The following is a 21,140-nucleotide window of genomic DNA, read 5'->3' as shown; positions in this document are numbered from 1 at the left end:
ATTTTTGTACGAATTTTGTATCCATTCATGGAGTAGAAACCCTCAGGTACATCAATGACCACGTCAGGTTGAATGGAGTCATTTTATAATTAACATATTTAAAACATTTTCGACACAAATCTTCGCTAGTTTTGTGCGCCAAGAGACTCAAACATTTATTAAAAGTAGACCATGTACTAAAATGATGTTCTGATTTTAGATACACACACACACACACACACACCACACACACACACACACACACACACACACACACACCACACACACACACACACACACACACACACACTTGTAGCTTGAGCAGGTGGGTCTCTGCAATCATCTTAGTGTTATTCACTTTAAAAACGTTGTTTTACATAAAAAGCTGCTCGGTCAATTAGATGCGTAATTGGCACCATCTTGCCAAAATGATGGGTAATGTATTCAGAGGAGGGCATTACTCCCTGAGTGTGAGCTGCTGCTGTCTTTTAACATATTTCTCCCCCTCTCTCGGCCTTCTGTGTGTGTGTGGGTGTGTGTATGTGTGTTATGAGGTTAATATCACGATCTATGGCTTGTATCTCCACCTAACTGGTTTTCACAACTGTGAAGTCTCTATTTGTTTTTTATTTATTATTTAGATGGTCAATTTAATCAGAAAAAAACATCTGGTCATGACTTAGTTTTCTGTTACTCTATTGACAGACGTAGTTAATTTATTTATTTGTTTTTTACAACAGTCATTTACAATGTCACTTATATTTGACCACTGCATAGCACACTTGTATTAGGTTACAAACACATTTCATTAAACTAGCACAACCATTCTCCAATGTTTTTCCAAGCCTTTACTACAACAGCTCAGAATAGCTCCAGTTTGAAAGCTTGTAGTGGACTAAAATACAGACTCGTCTGTGGAGGAAAACACATTAATGGTGTAAAATTTCAATTAGAGTTAAATTATTAATCTGGTACTTTGTAACACCTATGACCCTACAGGTGTCACTGCACACTTAATCACACCGTCTCAATGAGAGCATGCAAACTTTCTAAATTAAATTAAACAGCGATATGAAAGAGAAGTAATGAAACAAAGAGAGGCAGAAATGTCGAGATACTGGTGCAAGTTTTCATGCAAATTAACTTGTGTACGTTCGTATTTCTTTCTTTTTATAGAACACTAAGGCTGAGTCAGTGTGACAGATTGGAATAGCCTCAAACAATTATTTAGGATATTGCATGTTTGGGATGATCAGTGAAATGGCTCTGAAAAATACACTTTAAAACGCTATGGCGAGTGTAGATGCTTTTTATGTGTTCAAGGAAAGAAAAGTGACAGCAACACACTTTGATATTACAAGATGCAGGTCAGACTGAACCTAAGCCAGAGTATTTAACAGTTAATTTATTATACATAATGAACATTAATACTTCTAGTAATTATTATCTTATTTCATTGTTTTTTTTCCACAAAAAATGGATGTTCTGTCGTTACATTTAGCGCAGCTTCATGGGGAAGAAGGCTGTGAGTGGAGTACAAGGAGTAGACCATTAAGTATTAAATATATACAATCAAGACTCTTTTTTTAAAGCAAAGTTAAAAAAAAAAAAAAAAAGTAAGCACCCTGTGTAGCATTCATATCCAGAAATCGATCAGATTACAGACTTCAGGTGCAGGACATTTGCAAAGGACGTCTACCTGTATCTACATGCTCTCTTATATTAAAGTGTATTTGACGCACAGGCAGAAAAACTCATGATAGCTTCACTGTTGAGGGCAGTTAAGCAGCAATCTGAGGTTTCAATCATTTTGCAATTCATAGGTTACATTAATGCATCTAATAACACAGTGTAGCCTAATGCACTTAGATTGGTCAAGCATGAAAATATCATAGGTAAAAGTGTTGAATTTAAATATAATCTATAAGCTTGTGAGTAAAAATCAACAATGCAGGCACGTGTTCCCCTCAGCCCGTGCACAGTTTGCCTGAAAGGTCATTTTCTGTTTTCATCTGCAGTTATTGGGAATGAATCCTTCAGCAATAAACTCCATGATGACCTCATCAAGAGACAAAGGGTCATTCAAATATCGTCAGATCACCCAAGTATTGACGTGTACCTACCGCGCACACTCAACACGGCCCCATTACTGCAAATTAATAGATTGGTATGGCATTATTCCTCTGGCACATATCGATCCGTAAACGTCTGCATCATATCGCGTCAAATAAGAGCAACGTTCAGGCACCGATTCGGCCCCCGCGTATGACCTTGATTTGTGCGCATAAATTGAAAAAATACCACTCGATAATTCCCATTTGCGCGACATCTTTATGTAAAGGAGGAAAGGGAGCGGGGCCAAAAATCAGATAAAGTACATTTGCAGAAACGGGGGCAAACGGATGTGACCGGGGACTGTGCTCAGAGTATTACATTAAAATGGAGAGCTGAATGGGTAATTTGAAGCCCTATCACAGGTTTTAGTGCCAGTTTGGAAACACACAAGTGGCCTGACCACCTTCCTAACGCTGGCCTTTCTCTGTCTGTTAACATGTGTGGTTTAAGTTTGTTACAGTGGGACTTAAAAGCGAGTTTTAAAGATTAAATCGTGTATTTAGGGGTCAGGTTGTTGCATGGCACAAGCTTAAAGAACAAAGTATGTTTCTCCTATGTTCTGCAAAGTTTGGCAGAAGGTTTTCCATCATATTAAAAATCATGGCTTGGTGATATTTCAATTTATGTTGTAGGAAAATAATGTAGAATGTTCAAAGTTAATCTTCAGCTATCAAGTTTTTCATTCCTCTGAGCAAAATGTGCCAAAAGAGGTGTGTGTTCAAAAGTTCAACCAGAAACACCTTTATAAAGCTTTCTGGTGCAGATACAAACTCCTGGTGGATTACCATAACCAACTCACACCAAACATGAGGCATCCTGGTCTCCTCGTGTCCCTGTTTGTGTGACGCGTCCAACACAAGCTCGTGCGCTCGAACCACTCTTTTGACACCTCTTTGGAAAGGGGAAATCTTGTGTTAAAGCCATCCCATTTGCTTTGCTGATTGAATGCAGAGCATCAGATTTTCATCAAAGTTCTATTAAGTGAAACATAGGTTGCGGGGCACCGTCTGATTGGAACAGTTTAAATTTTAATTGTGTTTTTAATTTGACATATAGTTGCTGTGAAGAATGACAGTGAAACGCCGAGGGGCGGTCGATTTTCTTAATTTCTCCCCGAGGAATTGTGAGTCTATCAGGGCAGTAGATTGGAAAGCCATTAAAACTCAATGGTTAGGTTGTTAATTGGAACTTGATGGATAGGAGCCTGTGGATAGGCTGTACTGATCCAATCTTCCTGACTTTGTGTTTTCCAATAAATTACCCAGTTCATTTCCACACTCAGATTACATAAATTGTACACCTCCAGGGCTCGTGCGCTCTGCTTGCGTTTACAACTCTCTCTCTTTTTCTCTCTCTTTCACACACCACACACACACACACACACACACACACCACACACACACACACACACACACACACACACACACACACCTCCTGAAAAAAGAGCAGGCTCCGCTTTCTTGAATGAAAATCGAAACATAATCAACGTTTATACTTAGAAAATTTATTGATATCATTTTCTCTGGTAATTTCCTTATTCTAGAGTTGGACACGCCATACATCATAATACACACGTGTAAAGGGCTCTTTGTTTAATATTTATCGAAGCTTGATTCCCAGATCAAAGCGCCTCATAACTTCATCTGTCTTTCTCAGACCTTTCTCTCCTGCTAAAGATCTTGTTCTGTTATTGCGGTAGGGCGGCCATACACCACCTATCATTGTGATAGAGCACGAGCTTAGGCCCGCGCGCCTTGCTGTTTTCTGGCTGTTTGGGGCCTCGCTGGAGCTCTTTGAAAAGCTAAAAGAGGAACATTTCCATACTAATAGAAAGAACAACACTTCCCAGCTTAGAACGCCACCTTTGACATAAAAAACCGCGCGTGTAATTCATTCAGTGCTGCACAACAGCAGCTCGCTCTGTCCACTATCTCTGTGATGAACTCATCTCACTTTGCTAAAGTCGTCTGAAAGTGACGCAGGCGGCCACACTGACACAAAGGTCTTTGTTTGAAAAGAGCGGCATATAAAATAAACCCATTAACTGTCATTGCAGATTTCACGCCTTATGTGTAAGCACCATAAATCCAGCACCCGGCCCCGACTGCCCTCATATATTTGCCCCCCCTTCAGCAAAGCCTCCCCGGCGTAAGCGTTTTGTTAAGATCGTTAAGCAGCTGCTGGCCCCGCTGCCACCTTGACGATATTTACGCGTGGATCCAGATGCTTCTGTCTGGCCGCTTTGATGACGACACAAGCTGCCACCATCATCATCATCATGAGCACCTTCATCAGGGTTCTTACTCGTTGTTTTCTGCCTTTTCTTTGCCCGTCTTCTTCACACCGAATGCCGGTTGTGTGGCTACCGGGAAGGGCGCTGACATGATGATTAAAGCTGACCATTTGTAATGTGTCTGGGGCTCCCTTACAAAGCAGTAAAAGAGGGATAATGTGCCCGAGCATGCCGGCTCGAGCCCCGCAGCTGTCCCTCAGACACACACACACACACACACACACACACACACACACACACACACACACACACACACAGAGCATGGGTGGTGAAGGTGGGAGGAGGGTGGTTCTCCTCTCACACAACACACACAAACACAGACACACGTGCGCGCTCCAGTCTCAGCCCCACCACCTCCAATCAATTAGTCAATCAATTAGCCGGCCTCCACTCCACGCGCGGTCATCACGAGGCAGATTAGCTCAGTAATGATCAAATTAATTCTTAATCGCAGATAATGGACGCGGAATGAGTTTATTATTTTCAGGAAAAATGAGTTAGGCCTCTGTATTAGTTCCAAGGCTGTGCGCGTGTCACCGTCACTCACTCTGGATAATTTAGCATGAACAGGATTATAGAGAGAAGACATGACGGCTCTTTGGCGTGGGGTCATCCTCAGTTTACTGAGCCTTTTCCTGTTTGTACTGGTCGTATGATGGATTATAGAGACAGTGTATATCTTTCATAAATCACATAACCAAATCTTTTTTTAAAGCTCTCTTAATATCTAAACCATATGCCATAATTCATAGGATATATAGCAAAAACACACAACTCGGTTTTAATAACTTCTATTATTTCATTATGTTAGATCATTATAAATATTAGCTACTAAAATTGCATGAAAGTTTTGATGCTTTCTCAAGCATTAAAACCTGTAATGAAATTTGTTTTAATGCAATATAAATCAACGCCCCATGTTCTGATCAATACAATCCCTAAAGAAGCACATTTAAACATTAACACAACTGCTCTGATTGCACCTGAATGCAGGAATGAGCGCCCTTGGTCTTCGTCTCTCTCGCTCTCCTCCTCTCATCTCAAAACCTTGACAGGAGTTTGAAATTTCCGGGCTTCTGTCTGCGCATGTGATTGGCCCACGAGGAGCTTACCTACATGCAAATGAAGCAACGCAACCTTGCTGCCTCTGAGCCAGAGCGTGAGGAGGAGGACCAGGAATACACTCATGTTCCCCGAGCTGTAGAAAAAACACCTTCAACTCCTTTAATGTTAAAACTCCACAATTAAACAGGCGAAAGAGAAAAAAAGAACAGAAGACAAAAGACGCTTCCGTAATTTTTACGCACGACTCGTGTAGGAAGCAATAACGGAATACAAAGGGAGAGACAGATTCAGTCAATACTTCAATACTGTTATGAAGCGAGAATGAGTAGCGCAGAAGACAGCGGGAGCAAGTGCTCGTCGGGCCCGATTTCCAGCTTTACCATCCAGTCCATTTTGGGCACGCCGTCCGATGCGCCGCGCTCCGGGACCAAAGAGCTCTCCAAGGGGCCACCGGCACCTCCGAGGAGGCGTTCACTGTCCGTGTCATCCGAGGAGGAGTGCAGCGGCGGGGAGGACTCAGCGGACTGCTTCTGCTCCGATACGGGTCACAGCGAGCCATGCAGCCAGCACCAAGCCCACAACTTCTGTTTAGGTATGGAATAACCTATCATTATTATTACTTCATGATGATGATTATTATTAGTTGTATTATTTGTACTATTATTATTGTTATTATTATTAGGCTATAGAGGAAGAAGGGGATCAATTGTTAAAGTGAAAAAAAATGAAAGTCATCCTCATTATTTCTGAAAACATTGCTTGAAAGTAGATTTAATTATTTCCTATCTTTTTTTAAAACGACACCGAAAAATAAATAACAACCAGGCCGTGCTGTTTGATGTTTTTGTTTGCACTTCAGCTCACATTTCATTAGCTTGTGTCTGTGACTGTAACACTCACATGCAGCCCATCCACTCCCACTTGTTCCATCATGTGCACACTATCATCGCAGCAGCAGCAGAAGAGTGGAAGGTCGAATAATTAGCCCTCTGTCTTTCCTCTCGTTTCAAATTTAATTGAGCCTGCTAATTGATGAAACATGTTTCTAAAATGGCTGCACTACACGCCGTCAATTGGGCGTTAAATAGAGCGAGATTTAATTAATAGCGTACTGTACTACAGCGAGCATACTCGTACTAAATTGTTTATTTAAAAAGTCACCGGCTTTCCACAGAAAAAGTCAGGGTTCACTCTTGACGAACTCTCAAACTGAGCATGTCGAAAAACGTGAAATCATTTTACTCAATAGACTTACAAATAGTGTTCTAAAAACATCTGTGTTTTAACTGTGCTAACATAATCTCCTTCTCCTCCGGCTCGCGCTCAGGTCCCGCCAAAGGACTCCTGTCTGGGAATGACGGGCTCGCGCGGCGGCCGCACCTGCCACAGCCTCTGCTGCAGGATTACAAGGAGGAGCGCGAGAGACCGTGCCACCAAATGTCACCTCTGTCCGAGGAGAGACAGTCAGACGGTACGGACAAGCAGGGCAACTCGGCCAAGAAGAAGACGCGCACGGTTTTCTCCCGGAGTCAGGTGTATCAGCTGGAGTCCACCTTCGACATGAAGCGCTACCTGAGCAGCTCGGAGCGGGCCTGCTTAGCCTCCAGCCTGCAGCTGACGGAGACTCAGGTCAAGACGTGGTTTCAGAACAGGAGGAACAAATGGAAACGGCAGCTATCAGCCGAACTGGAGGCGGCTAACATGGCCCACGCCTCCGCACAGACACTCGTGGGGATGCCGCTGGTTTTCAGAGATAACTCCTTACTGCGTGTTCCGGTTCCCCGGTCTATCGCCTTTCCGACGCCCCTGTATTACCCGGGAAGCAACCTGCCAGCGTTACCTTTATATAACCTGTATAACAAGATTGAGTACTGAATGACTCTGCTGTATGTTCACCACTGCAGTCCACGTAAAAACAAAAACATTCTCATAAGTGTCTCCACATAACCGCTGTATATTAATTGTACCACTTTATTTGTTGAGGATATTCTTATTATGCAGCAGCTGTAAGTCCTTTAAGAAAGCAATCAAGCTTCCCTAAATGTATAAAATACACCATGTGTATAATTAATTCTAATAAGTTTTGTACTTTTATTTTCCCTCTCCTCCGTTAAGTGAGAAAGTACAGGAGTTTAGCATTCATATCACACAGACTCCACAAAACACTTTTACACAGGTTTTTTATTCATATAGGTTTATCAGATACACCGCAAAGCAACAGTCATTTTATTTCACCTGACAGGAAAATATTAAGTTCAAGTGAAAATATCATCCTTTCTATTGTAATTTAGACCTCCAATAATAACCTTCTCATTCAATAAATTTTCTATTTCAGTGAAATTTGGGCTTGTTTGGTTTCATTTTATGTACTTTTTTGTGTTTTTGTATTGCCAGGAAAAAAATTTTATATACGGAAAGCAAACACCTGTAGTTTATAATAAGCCTAAATTTAAATCCCTTTTAGTTGCTTGAAACTTCTTGTCCTTTGAAGAGCAAACATATAGTAAAACAACAAATGTATCCTGTCATTAATACAGAATAATACTCTCTGTATGTTAAAGACTCAGGACATAGTCAGAAATGAGTGGTGAATTACTCTTTAAAGCTGCAGTAATTTTCATCTGGTGTGTTTTATTAGTTTAAATATGAGCAGCTGTGCTTTAACCCTGGCTAAAGGGAGGACAACAAACCTACAAGGCAGTGTCATTTAAAATTATGACATTACTGTTTATACCATAGAGTTTACACTGCTGTTGTTTGACCCCTCTTAGACATCTAATTTTGTTACCATATGATTCTATTGAATGAGACACAAGGCTGTGAGCCTCTTGACAGCTGCATTTTAATTGCAGCGTGTGTCTGCAGAGAGACGCGGTGCAAAATGTCATAAATTTACCCATTTGCAGAGCTCACGCTGTTGCTTCTAGATTGTTTTTTCCTTTAGTGCAAAATAAAACATCAAGCAGTGTCTATTATCACGCACAGGCTTAAAAGTAAGACTTTGAGATTCATTTTTAATCCATAAACAGTGCTAGTAGCTTGATCAATCTGATGTAAATCAAGAGATTAAAAACTAAAACGAATACATACAGAAGTGACTGAGAGGTAGAAAAGGCACAGTGCATGGAGGTAAAGAGATGCACACTATCACAAGATAATAACACCTCTGGGTTGGATCTCTTATTGAAATCTGCCAGCCAGAGTCAGGTCTTGTTGGTGAAAACATAATAAAGAGGCGTAATGTCAAACTTCAAGCCCCTCATTAATCCCAACTGGTTTCTTTACTCCATCTGTGAAAATAAGTTTTAGTCCCACTTATATTTTGAAATCCATATATTGAGGTTTAGCTTGTATTTTCAACAGGTCTTTCCCAGAGTCCAGTCACATTATCACAGTTCAATTTAGTGTTGCACAACAATTTAATAAATGCAAAGAATAAAAAAGACCTGAGCAAAATCACACACTCTTAGAGAACACACAAACACCCAGTGGTTGACGGGGAACGATAAAACCGTGTCATTTGCCGGCTTTTCTTGGGTGTCACATCATGTAAGGGACCCCCCTCCTCCACCTCCTCCACCCAACCCCTTCTATCTCTCTCTGTGTGCTAATGGCTACATTACCTAGCAGAATCATGACGAGCCAGGCTCTGCTGCCCTGCAGATTATGCCTGACCCAATTTCTGCAACAGCCGCCCTGTGTTTCTGGGAAAATGGATAGCGTTAGACAACAGCAGTGATTTATGGGTAACTCCGGCACCGGCGTAGAAGAGGTGAGGTGCAGGAGGATGAATTTGTGACAGATAGGAGAGAGGGAGAGGGATGGGAGAGTGTAACGCTTATGAAAAGGAGCAATAGCTTTGGTTGAATGAAGCTGTTTATTAGTTTCCAAGTGGTCATTATGTCATCAGGTGTGACGGCAATGCCATGCGCTTTTGGATGGATGTTTGCACCCCAGTGACTTGTGGGAAATCTGCATGACCTGTCACCTGAAGATGTTTGATTTACAAGACAGGGGGAGAAAGAAAGGGAGAGAGATGTGCGAGGATGCAACAACGAGCAAAAGAGAGAGAAAGTGAAAGAGAGGAATAGGTGGAGGTGGGGAGGAAGAAGAGGGGGTTTCGATGTAACTATGTATCACCGCAATGGCAGGTGTGAATTACAAATTTTAATAGCAGGGCAATGAAAATGATTTGAAGTGGTTTAAACTGCAAAGAGACAGCGACTGGCATGGTGATGAAGATTTGTTGAGATGATGTGTTGTGCCTTAGGATTCATCAAACCTGCCTGCTAAGGTGAAAAGCAAGTGTAATTCACTCTGTACTATAATTTATGATGGGAGTAATGGAAACTGTGGGCTGAGAGAGAGAGAAAGAGAAGGAGGGAGAGGCAAAGACAGAGAGCAACGGGCAAATTGATTCTGTGGGTAGTTTTTAGAGCATATTTACAGGATCATAATGAATTGCACTAAAACATCCGGATATTGCTTCTTTTACTTCTTACGATAAAATGATGTGGATCAAAACTAACTTAATAAGGACGCCATTAAATTTAAACAGACTGCAACAACACCACTGTATTTATAATGCTCAATTCTAAAATATTAACACTCTTTCTTTTCAGTAATACATGCCCTAATCTTTTATTTGAATGGGGGCTTTTCAGCAGCCTCCCCCCACATATTCACAGCTGTTTGATTTAAAGAGGGAATATAAGGCTTCATATTACAGTGGAAACGTTATGAAGTATAACACCACAAGCAGATGCACAGCCTGAGGTCTGCCTCAAGACAAGAGTTTTAAAAGCGATCGCGATGCATTAAGCCAGACAACTCTCAAGACCTGTTTGCTCCCTAAATGAATTTGAGGGCAGCGTAACGAGGTTTTTGAGGCAGGGCCTGTCATCCACTGGCTTTAACCAGCTTCTGTATTTATGGGTTAATGGTTAAAAAGGAGAGCTTGGACCAGAAGTGATTTTTCATGATTCTGGTTTATATCAACTGGAAATGAAGGAGCTGAAGGGAAATTGTGTTTGTCCCCCCTCCCTCCTCCTTCTTCTTCTCCTCCCCACCCCCTACCCATTCTCTTTAACAGGAGGGGAATATGCTACTGTAACATGCAAAGGGGAGAAGGGAAATGCAACATAAGGACAATAAAGTATGGTAAAGCCATCTCTTTTGAAATTATTCAGGTCTTTTGAAAGACATGCTCTAAATCTTAAAGCACATAGTTGCTAAAACTGGCAGAAATGACATCATATTTCAAGCTTTGAATAAAAATAGTCTCACGTTTGCACAATAATTGCTTTTGCATGTTGATATTGAACCAACATGACACATTTTGAGATATTTAAAACTCCAGGTCAAATACAAGCAGCCCTGCTGTTTGAACCCCAATGAAAGCCTCTCCACCTCCAAGTTAACACCCCCCCTGAAACAATATTGAACCAAAAATCAGGATGAAGCCTTTAATGGCAAAATGCATTATGCTTCATTGTTAAATTACCAACCATTTCTTGAACTGCCTGTTCTGAAGTGCCATTCCCAGTCCAATATGCATCAAACTATTACAGGCTGCAGTGTGTGGAGAGAATTCGGCTTTTACTCCAGAGATAAGTCCATTAGTATTACCTTTGACACAATAATGGATGTGAGATACAATTCTCTACTCTCCGTTTTGTATTTGTAAGGATAATAGGGGGATTATCTTGAAGGCCTTATGCTACACACTCAAGAGTGAGACCACACTGAGGACGGAGAGCTCTGCAACAGTTGTTTTCACATCCTCCTTGCCCCCCCCCCCCCCCCCCCCATTTCTCTCTCTCTCCCCCCCTTCAGCCCTTCCCTCTGCTCTGAGACCCTCTCAGAAGATAAAGCATGTCATTATTCTATTAAAGACCTACAATTTTTGTAATGGGACTTGCAGCAGTCGGCAGAAGTGCAGGCAGCTTCTTCAATATCCTGGACATTATTTGCTCGTTTAGTTAAATGATGTTTCTAATTCCCTCATAATTACTTGTAATGAGGCTGTCTCCCTCGTTTTGATGCGCCTACATCTTAATACAGCATGGCATTCTTTTTTAGGGATAATTACCTCTCATGAGGCCCGGGGAGCAAGGCTGGGGTTTGTTGTGTGCGCTGCACACGTGGCAAATTGGCTTGTTTCCTGCCATCTTGTCTTCCTGCAAATTGGAAAATTAAGTTTCTCGGCTGGAGCATTAGAACTGTTAAGTTTGCTTTCTCGGCTCCTTCAAATTATTGGCTTCACTGACTGAGAGAGATGGCTGTATATCTTGTGTTCTGTGTTATTTACTTTACATGATGTTTATTTAACGATTACACAGTGCATGTTAAAGGAGCTTGATGTGAGGGCTAAGAGGAAAAAGGAACAGTTTTGACGTTATTGTGAGTGACTTTTTCTGAATAACAGTGCAACAAAAACATATCATCACTGTTTGGCAGAAACCTTGTATCTCCTTATTTTATCATTTTAATTGTTTGCATTAATCAATGCTACTGATCTCCTTTTATACTTGTCAGTAGGTTTTAAAAAATGTTACAGAGAAAAAGTATGTTTAAAAAGGTTGTGATTGAATCACATGCAGTGTTTAGTTATATGACTTTTTTTTTAACTGCCTCCAAAGTAGTAGTTTTGGAGATGCAAGGTTTCTGCCTGTGGCGATAAGCAGATTCCCAAAACAGCTTATCAATTATATATTTGTTATTTAATTAGCTTAATTTTGATAACAGATGTTTAAAACCACCGTGCTAACACATTTCATGTAATTTAATTTTAACATCATTTATAAAAGATTTGAACAGTGAAAGCAGGTCATTAAATAAAGTTTATTAATGTTGCTTTAAAAGACAACAGTTGTGCCCTAAAATACACCTTCCATGCAACCATGTCAGTGCATTCAGTGGAGCAAATCAATAACTTTTATCTTGATATTATCACAATGGAGAGAGAGTCTTCTCATTTATCTTAGGGATGAAAAAAAATAAATAAATAGGATATATCTCAAAGTTGAAACTGTATGCTCTCAAAATACAGAAATATGATGTTTGCACTCCATCTTAAAAAATGGCTTTCCCCCTTCCTGTTTCCCGTCTACCGGCAGACCCGTCTGTGTTGTCCCTCTGAAATGATCCAGCCGCCGTACTCCAACCGCAGTCGCAGGGTCGGCTGAGGGGTTTTTATTTCTAAGTGCTGATGTGTCGCAGACAGTTTGGCTCTACAAGGGCCTGTTATACGCCGATTAAAGAGAGGGAAGGAGTGCTCCCGCAGGGCGGCCTTGTACATTTACCCTGACCACAAAAAGGTCTAACGTTTACGCCCCAGTGCTGACATGACCTTCATACAAGGTCTCTGTGCTGCCTGGGTGGATACTGGAACTGTCTGGAGGAGACCTGCAGTGAAACTAACAGACACAGGAAGAAATCATATCTTTTATATCAGGAGTTACCTCTCTGCCATATCCTGTGAAGTTAGACGAGATGGCTTTTATTGGGAAATACAGGAAAAGATTGTTATTTTTTCACACTTATATGGCAAAATGTGATTGTGATTTTGAAAAGCTTTTGTCAGTTTCACTGAATTTTGGAACATGATATTAGAAGTATCTTTTTCTCCATTAAAGTCACTTACATTGAACAAAATGACAAACACAAAGGGCCACTAAATAATTCAGATCCAAATCCAGCCATCAGTCGTCTTCTGGCAAGAGACTAACACATCACTGACTGTTGTTTTTATTAGTGGGGGCACACTGATTCTGAAGTGATCCTCTGGTCTTTGCTGGGTCAGGGATATGTTTGTTATGAGATCTGATATTGAGTTCTCGTTAATGTGGAGAGTTGGGATCTCTTTGTAAGGACCAAGTGGTCTCTTTCAGCTGCAGGGGGCTGCTGTATAGAGAGATGATCTGTCACTTCAGTGGGAGACTGACTGCTGACCACATAGCCTGCAGCGCGGCAGCATGGAGCACAATGAAAGCAGCACACTATCACCTGACAGCTAATTAGGGATCACTCCCCTGGAAGGGAATACATTCTCTTTGAGGGAGTGAGAGAAAGAAAGCAAGAGGTCGCTGAAATCTGTGTGATGTGTCAGTCAAAGACACAAGACACCTGCAGTTTCTAAAGGATACTCCTTAAAGGGTGGACATGCTGATATGTGTGATTATCAAAGTGGTGAACTGGTGAGAGTTCTGATGGGCAAATAACCTGCCTCTGAGTTAAATATGAAGTGTTTGTTTTCCTTTTCTCCTTTTGTCTTCCCCTTGAGCGTCTTTAAATAAGAGCTCAACATCCTTATTAAATCTCTCAGATCAGCAACCCAAACTGTCCCCACTTTTGTACACCAATGTGCCCACAATTTACATTGATATCCTCTTTGTGTGTGTATGTGTATGTGTGTGTGTGTCCGTATATGTCCATAAAGCAGCGTGTGTCTATGGTTTATTCGGGAGACCTGGGATTTCTTTGAAAACACATTTGTAACCATTAGTTGAGTGTAAGGTTTCATGTGCAGAGTGCATCCTCTGGACTGGTGTCAGAGTTTCTGCAAGGCTCTGCAGCAGCCTCTCTTGGAGGGGCAGCGCTGAGAGGAAGAGGGGGGGGGCACTGGAGCCTGGGCGTCCCACCAGCAACGCATCACGGCAGGCTGGGTGTAACCCGAGCCCCCCCTCTGGCCCTGGTGTGGCCTGCCACAGCTAGCGCACTCCCTCTCGGCCCCCTTTTTGCACCCCCAAGATGCTTTTAAAGGGATTTCGTCGGCGAGAAAACCAACTCTTCAAAAGAACTGTCGTCACATTAGAAAGTAATTAGCCGAGCCTGAGGCCGAGGATTCCCTGACCCGACTAATTCTGTGCCCCTAAACAATCCGTCTTGATTCTAGGCGGCTGGTGAGGCACGCTCTCGGTGTACTGGGGAGGAGGGATTTTAGCAGGTGAGATTCCCATGGTCCTGCAGGTGAACAAACGTTACAGAGGTCATCGGGAAAGGTTACAGTGTAATCCATCTGAGAAACAGTCCACAGGTAGATTTTTAAAGATGTCTCACGATACAGGTTCAGATAAATAATTATAACAGCTACAAATTGAAATACCATGGTAAGGAATGACGCTTGCCAAATACGATACCTGACTGTGCTACCTTCTTAAGATGAATTCAATTGAGAATTCAGAAGTGTTATGTACAAAAATAGCTGTTATTCCTATGATCTTGTAAAGCTGCGCCAGTGTTGAGATGTTTGAGATCTAGAAGTCAAACTTTGTAGCAGACCACCGCTTTACTTGCAGACCAATGCAGGGAAACCATTTCAGCACTGGCCACCTGTTCCTCCAAGCCTGCAGGGCCCAATGGCAACAACCTTTCCTCTCACTATTAGACCAACTAATCTGATTGGGAAAAAGATGGAGGTGGGGAGTGGCAGAAACCTACAAACCACATGCTGCAGGGTGGGACTCGACACCACCAGTTCTGTCTTCCAATGCCTCTAATGGTTTAGGAGCTACTATAGCCTTCAGCATTGTGAGGCTAACACACAGTGGGAGGTAGGGTGAAAGAGACAAAAGAGAAGAGAGAGAGAGAGAATATGTGGGAACCCCAATGGAATACACAAACAACATTGATTTCAACATGGACTACATAGTCCTACAGTATTGGTTGGATTGTATACATTCAAGGTCATTGTACTCTACAAACTAATACTGCCAAATGAGCATTCTCCCTCCTTAGTAAAGTGTATAAATGAATATAGGGGAAAAACCTCCCTTCAGAGCCACCAGTGCTGATGTGGTAAGACATTGGATAGTGGGAAGGAAAACATACACTTGTTAAACCAGCATGACTCAGAATTGGCACTGAGCAATAGGCCAATTAGGAAGTGGTCCATCATGTCAAACTCATTTGCAAAGGGAAGGCTTAACCCTTAGGGTTCGAAGGTCGGGATCAAAGGGTGTCCCCCGTGGGACCGCACAGGGATCCTTGAAGAAACGCTGATCCCAAGCTCTTGTAAAGGAATCTTCTAATTACAATAAATCTCCACTGCGAGGTAAAGACAGGAGTGCTAGGTACAGTGGCTATATGATATCACCTGCCTGGGGCAGGTTAGCCTATAGATGTCTGGATAGAAGACTGATAGGAGATAGTGGTTGCCACTATAGGGCAGTAACCTCTCATTTGCCTAGGTCAGAACCTCAGAGAGTGATCACAGCTTTGGCAGCTCAAGCTGACCAGCACCTCTGAGCCTTTTTAGCCTCTGGTGTGTAACCGGGCCTTTGACCTTGCCCACAGATTAGTATCAGTATCAGTATTAGTACTGGATTTAACTCTTCCATTCTAAGATCTCTTTCTTCCATTGTCTTGTTTTCTCACAAAGGTGTGTCACGGTTGGTGCCTTCTAAATAGAGCACACTCTTCTGAGTGAGATTTTAGATTTTAGATTTCTGCTACTGGGATTGGTACCATTTTGTACTCTGGTCTCTTTGGTCATACTGTATTACTTTGAGATGTTTTAAATGGGTATGAATTCAGCTGAAATGAACACTGATGCCTCTGTGTGAGCTACAAAAGCCAATCACACCATCAGTAAGAGGACTGAGTATCTCTATTTAGTAATTTTGTAATGCTTGTAAACGCTGCCGACTTATTGGCACCCAATGAAACGATTCTTTGTTTGCAAATGTCCACTGCAAAATATCACAATGAGGGGTTCATTAGCCAGTGTAAAGGAGGTAAGATAATTTTTTTTGTTACAATGTTCACATGCACACATGCTTGTTCAGAACAGGATGACCAGGTAGATAAATCATACCCCTATGTCAATAGTGGCCGCCAAAATCAACAGTAATAAAAGTTGCTCACAGTGGCTTTAAATCAAAGTCCATGCTTGTAATGTCTGAGCCCTGACCAGGACTTCAATGTTGAAATTTGTTTGAAAACAGGTCTAAACATCTTAAACTTAAACTTAAGATACGGCAACAACAGCAAAGTATCTCAGAACCAATTTGTTTCTGTAAATCTCAATAACTTGCTCATTTTAACAATGAAAGGAGGACAGAAAATATTTTTCAGACCACATTTTTCCAGAGTAATTTCAAGTCTTATATTAAATAGTCTATGAAAAGACATCATTTCAATCCATTTAATTTTTCAAACAAATATCATGAATACTGTGTGATGTTAACAAGAGGGTCCAGAGACATTGTAAAGAGAGCTGTTTTACTCATTCTGCTCAGTAAAAGAAATAACATGACTACCAAGGCTCGGGCACATCTCAGAAAATGAAGAACAAACGCCTCTTCAGGAGTCAAGATGAGATGACCTTGGTCACTCTTCAGAAGCACTAAGGAATGCTGGACTGGCATGCAATAGTTTTGTGTTCCATTACAAGTCGAGCATATGAGTTTTCCTTTTTTGTTTTAATTTTTTCAATTAGTTTTGGGCTTTTTATGCCTTCATTAGATAGGACAGCTAGAGAGACAGAGAGGGAGAGAGAGAGGAAATGTGGGGAGTAGAGAGAAGGGGAAGACATGCAGCAAATGGCCATAGCAGGGAATCACACCAGCGACTGCTGCAGCAAGGATGCAGGTGCTTAAACTGCTAGGCCAACAATGACCCAGCATATGAGTTTTTTGATGGTGACTGTGACACCTTGCTCACCATCACAGTTTGCTTTAGCTGCTATATTTATGAGACTTAAGCTAAATAATCCCCAAAAATATGCTCGCCAACTAGCCATTCGTTTCTTAGATCAGGGGTTCCCAAAGTGGGGTTCGGGACCCCCTGGGGGGTCGCGAGACACAAATGGGGGGTCGTGAGATGTCTTCCAGATTTTTTTTTTTTCTAAAATAGTACATTTTACCCATTATAATAAAATAATATCGACAGAAATAGTAGCTAACCTTGAAATAAAACCTTGAAAATAGAAAATGTGATGAGTTTTCTGCCATTCCTTTTGCCAGATGGCTATATGACAGTCATCTGGCTTTTTTCTTTTACTGAAAGTAGTTTAAATATGTCATGCATTTAGCTAAAAGAGTATGTGTTCACATTTTCTGAGAAAGTTGGTTGTCATCATTTATGCATACGCATGGTCTGAGGAAGTTCTATTTTTGTTCACAGTGTAAGAACAAATTCAAGTAAGAATATATCGATGAATCCCAGATTTGTGCTTCAAACGTGCGTACGCACAGTTTAAGCACATATTCGTACGTACGCACTGTTAGTGAATGAAGCCCAATGTCTTTAAATAAATGTCAGAAAAACTTTTTTAAAAATGCAGTTCAACAAAAAAAATGCTCACTTGGAATAATTATATCAGTGTCAGATACTGAGGATTACTGATCGATTTGGTGTAATTACATCTGAATCCTTCAATATTCTGGTGTTTTTTTAATATTTAAGTGGACAAAAGAGACCAAAAGAAATACAATATTTTTTTCTAATCATGGTAGAGTTAAAACTGATGCTGAAGTATGGATTTACTTTGATTGGGAAAGACTTGTTGTAGCCTATACTTTATACTTTTGTGTCAACAAAGTACCAATCAGCGTCCATACATACGACTCTATTTTCCCTCTACTTATTGAATCTCGCTTGCAAAACAACCCTCTTTGTTAAAGAAAAGCTGTATGACACTCTGTGTGCTTCTCAGCAGGCTCTGCTGTCAGTGGAAGGGGGAGGAGAGAGGAAAAGGAGGGGAGACTAGTAGTTTGTTCTTCCTGCAATTAGCATTCACGGTTAGCTAAGCAGAACTAATGCAGCGAATCGTTGAGTCTCACATTACCTGTCCTTCACTTCTGGAGTACCTGCAGGCCAGATTAAACTGTAGCAAGTTGACAAACCCCCGCGTGTATCTGTTACAAGCCTTTTATTACCAGCAGTGTTATTGGTAATTCCTTTTGAATGGCCTTGACAAAAACTATGTACAGGCTAAGGTGGACTTCAAAAACATAGGATACGGCATGGGTGTGGGTGATGTGCTGGTGATACTGTAATTGTGAAAACAAACTGAGAGTGAGAATTACACGCTCATTGGTGTGGCATTGTTTGGCAGCCATGATGAAAAGCATGACTCCCGGCGGCACATTTTCATCGGCCCTGTTTTAAGTGACAGGCTTTCTATAACAACAGTTAGTGCTGTCACATGTCAACACAAGAGCCATCTGCCCTCACACGTCATCCCCTCTTTGTCTCCAGTCATAATTTTGCCGCCTCTTCTTTCACAAACATCTTTTTTTTTAATACATCAATAAAAAGGTTGTCTTCATTCAGATGTTCTGTGCCGACATTAAAAACATAACTTTTGTGTTTGGCAGTGATCATCTCCGGTATGTTCTTTAGCATCTAGGTCAAGACTGAATGATCTCATTGACTCCCTTTTCATCTGGGACAAGGATCAGGATGTGGGCTCACCGTGTCACCATTATGGGATGTGGATGAAAGTGCGATGATCTCATGAGTCTAAAGTGACACAAAAACATGAACACTTAGTGGGCCTTGTCACGCAGTTTAAGAAAAGGTTACAATTGTTAAAGGTTTCTCTTGATAGTGTCCTCTCTTTTTCTTCAGTTTAATAAACCAATGTCTGATTTAATCAATATTTTTCCTTGTAAGGCTCTATAGTGTTGGCATTCAGCATTTACTCTTTACAATATATCCTTCCTTTTTTCTTTCCCAGTGTGTTGATTTGCGTTGTTTATCCTCAGCTAATCATTATCAGTTCTCTGAAGTGTTGTCTTATCAGTTACAAACAGGTACAAGCAGCACAAGTGCTCCCAATTGATCCACTAAAGACTCCCACTATGATGGGGGCCACTGTCTGGTCACACAGAGCCCGAGGAAGACACTGCTCATAATCAATAAGTCTTCTAGTGACACTGGCTCTGCTAAAGTCTGCACTTCTAGATACTCAGTGTGGGAAATCATTGAAATAGAAGTGATACTCTCTGCAGCATTACAGCAGCAATGCTGATTTTAATTGCACAAGTTGTTTTCATGGGATTTGAAACCAAAGTGTTGCCAGTATAATTTGATTCCTACCTGGTGGACATCATTAGGATAAAACCTTTATTTTCCACGTCTTTGCATGTAAATGTGTTTTTTGTGCTGCGATTTTCAGCATTGCAATTCTACCATCTATAATTGCAAGACACATAAACGTCCTGCTCAGATAAAAGGTAGTGGTTGTCATCATTAGAGTAATTTCTGGTTGTGACAAATTCTACCAAATGGTTAGCTACACTTTCATTCAATCAATGTTGGAGAAAAAAAACACCTGAATTCACCGCAGAGCTTTTATTTCCTGGTAGACACAGTTTGAATTTAATTCAGCGCTCCAGCATAAACTAAATCCAACCTGAACTGTCTTAACTAAGCAGACATTCCTGACAGGTATTAGCCAGAAGTGTTTCATGAATATATTTAAGCTTTAAATCAAGACTGAGGTGCTTCTGTCTCCCTATAATATTTCTGTTTGTATCACCCTGTCTCCTTGTTGAACTGCAGCTACTTGCCTCCTCTTGATGTCCAATCTAAATAGAAAAGATTGTAATATAATAAAGCACCCATAGTCCCTACTTATACAGTACTTATTGAGTGGAACATTGAGATTTATATAACTCCTCTCAATGACAGAGAAAAGGGAGAAAAGGAGAAAAAGAGGGAAAGAGAGTTTCTGTATGATTGCGAGAGGGGTTTAAGGTTACCGACTAATTTCCCCATCGTTACCTGCCGACAGCGCCACATCCGGTTTTCAACAGGGAACAGTACAATCTGTTATACTGTAGTGATCATCAGCTCTTCCTCCACCAATGATTACCAGTAATTACCTGTTTTTCTCTCCATCCATCCATCCCCCTCTCCTCCTCCTCCTCCTCCTCCTCCTCCTCCTCCTCGTCTCTCTCTCTCTCTTCCCCTTTCTCCCTTGAGCTATTACCCTAACTGGCTGTTGTGGAGCAAAGAGGAGGTGTGTAGAGAACAAGGCAGGCTTTTATGGACTCCCCACCAGCGCCACTCCACACCGCTCCATTTTGAAATTATCGGGTCCCCTTGCTTTTGAAGTCTCTGTAAGCGCACCCTCCTATTTACGAGATGGCTGTGTACTTAAAGGTCACAGATTGATCAAGAGGTCCTAAAGATGGCCTTTTCCCTGAAAGCACTGCAATACTGTGGCTTCCACAGGCCACATCTGTGGGAGAAAGAGGGAAAATAAAATGTATCACTCCCCCAAAGTCAGGCATATTCAGACTTTAATGTACAATTCCATTTACCCTGGAAAATGCCACAATTGAGTATGGAATTTACAATGAGCTCTGCAATTTATCAGTGCTTTTTTGTCCATTTCTGTTGGCTCAGGCTTAAGCATATTTTACCTACTGATTACCCACGGGTCATTTTATAAATGTGTCAGACTAAAACTTTTGTTTGAACAGGAGACCTTTGCTACATTGTCTTGTCTATTTTAAAAATGTGTTTGACACACACAGAAAACAGGCTGCAACAATATTTTGACAGCATTTATGCTGGAAATACAGAATAACAATGACCAGGTGGCAGCTTACTGATGCCCATCAGTGCTTACCTAATATTTAAAGAGACGCACATGGTCGTGGATGTGTTTCATGCTGTGATGCTGTGTGTGATTGTCACCAACACAGTTATGTTTCATGCATACAATCACAAC

At 41.3% G+C, this 21,140-nt stretch overlaps 2 protein-coding genes across 3 annotated transcripts in view; both read left to right on the top strand.

Moving 5' to 3' along the window:
* LOC117812092 (G-protein coupled receptor 26-like) overlaps nt 1–21,140 on the top strand; it is a 158,577-nt gene that overhangs the window by 27,534 nt on the left and 109,903 nt on the right. The window lies entirely within an intron of this gene.
* On the top strand, nt 5,310–7,792 carry hmx2 (H6 family homeobox 2). The gene is made up of 2 exons (XM_034682699.1): nt 5,310–6,044; nt 6,780–7,792. Exons 1-2 carry the CDS (start codon nt 5,774–5,776, stop codon nt 7,325–7,327), a joined length of 819 nt encoding a protein of 272 aa, XP_034538590.1. The 5' UTR covers nt 5,310–5,773; the 3' UTR covers nt 7,328–7,792.

The sequence above is a fragment of the Notolabrus celidotus genome, chromosome 4 (genome assembly GCF_009762535.1).
Source record: "Notolabrus celidotus isolate fNotCel1 chromosome 4, fNotCel1.pri, whole genome shotgun sequence".
Lineage (NCBI taxonomy): Eukaryota > Metazoa > Chordata > Actinopteri > Labriformes > Labridae > Notolabrus > Notolabrus celidotus.
Note: the sequence above shows the minus strand (reverse complement) of the source record. Positions and strands in the feature narration are given on the sequence as shown.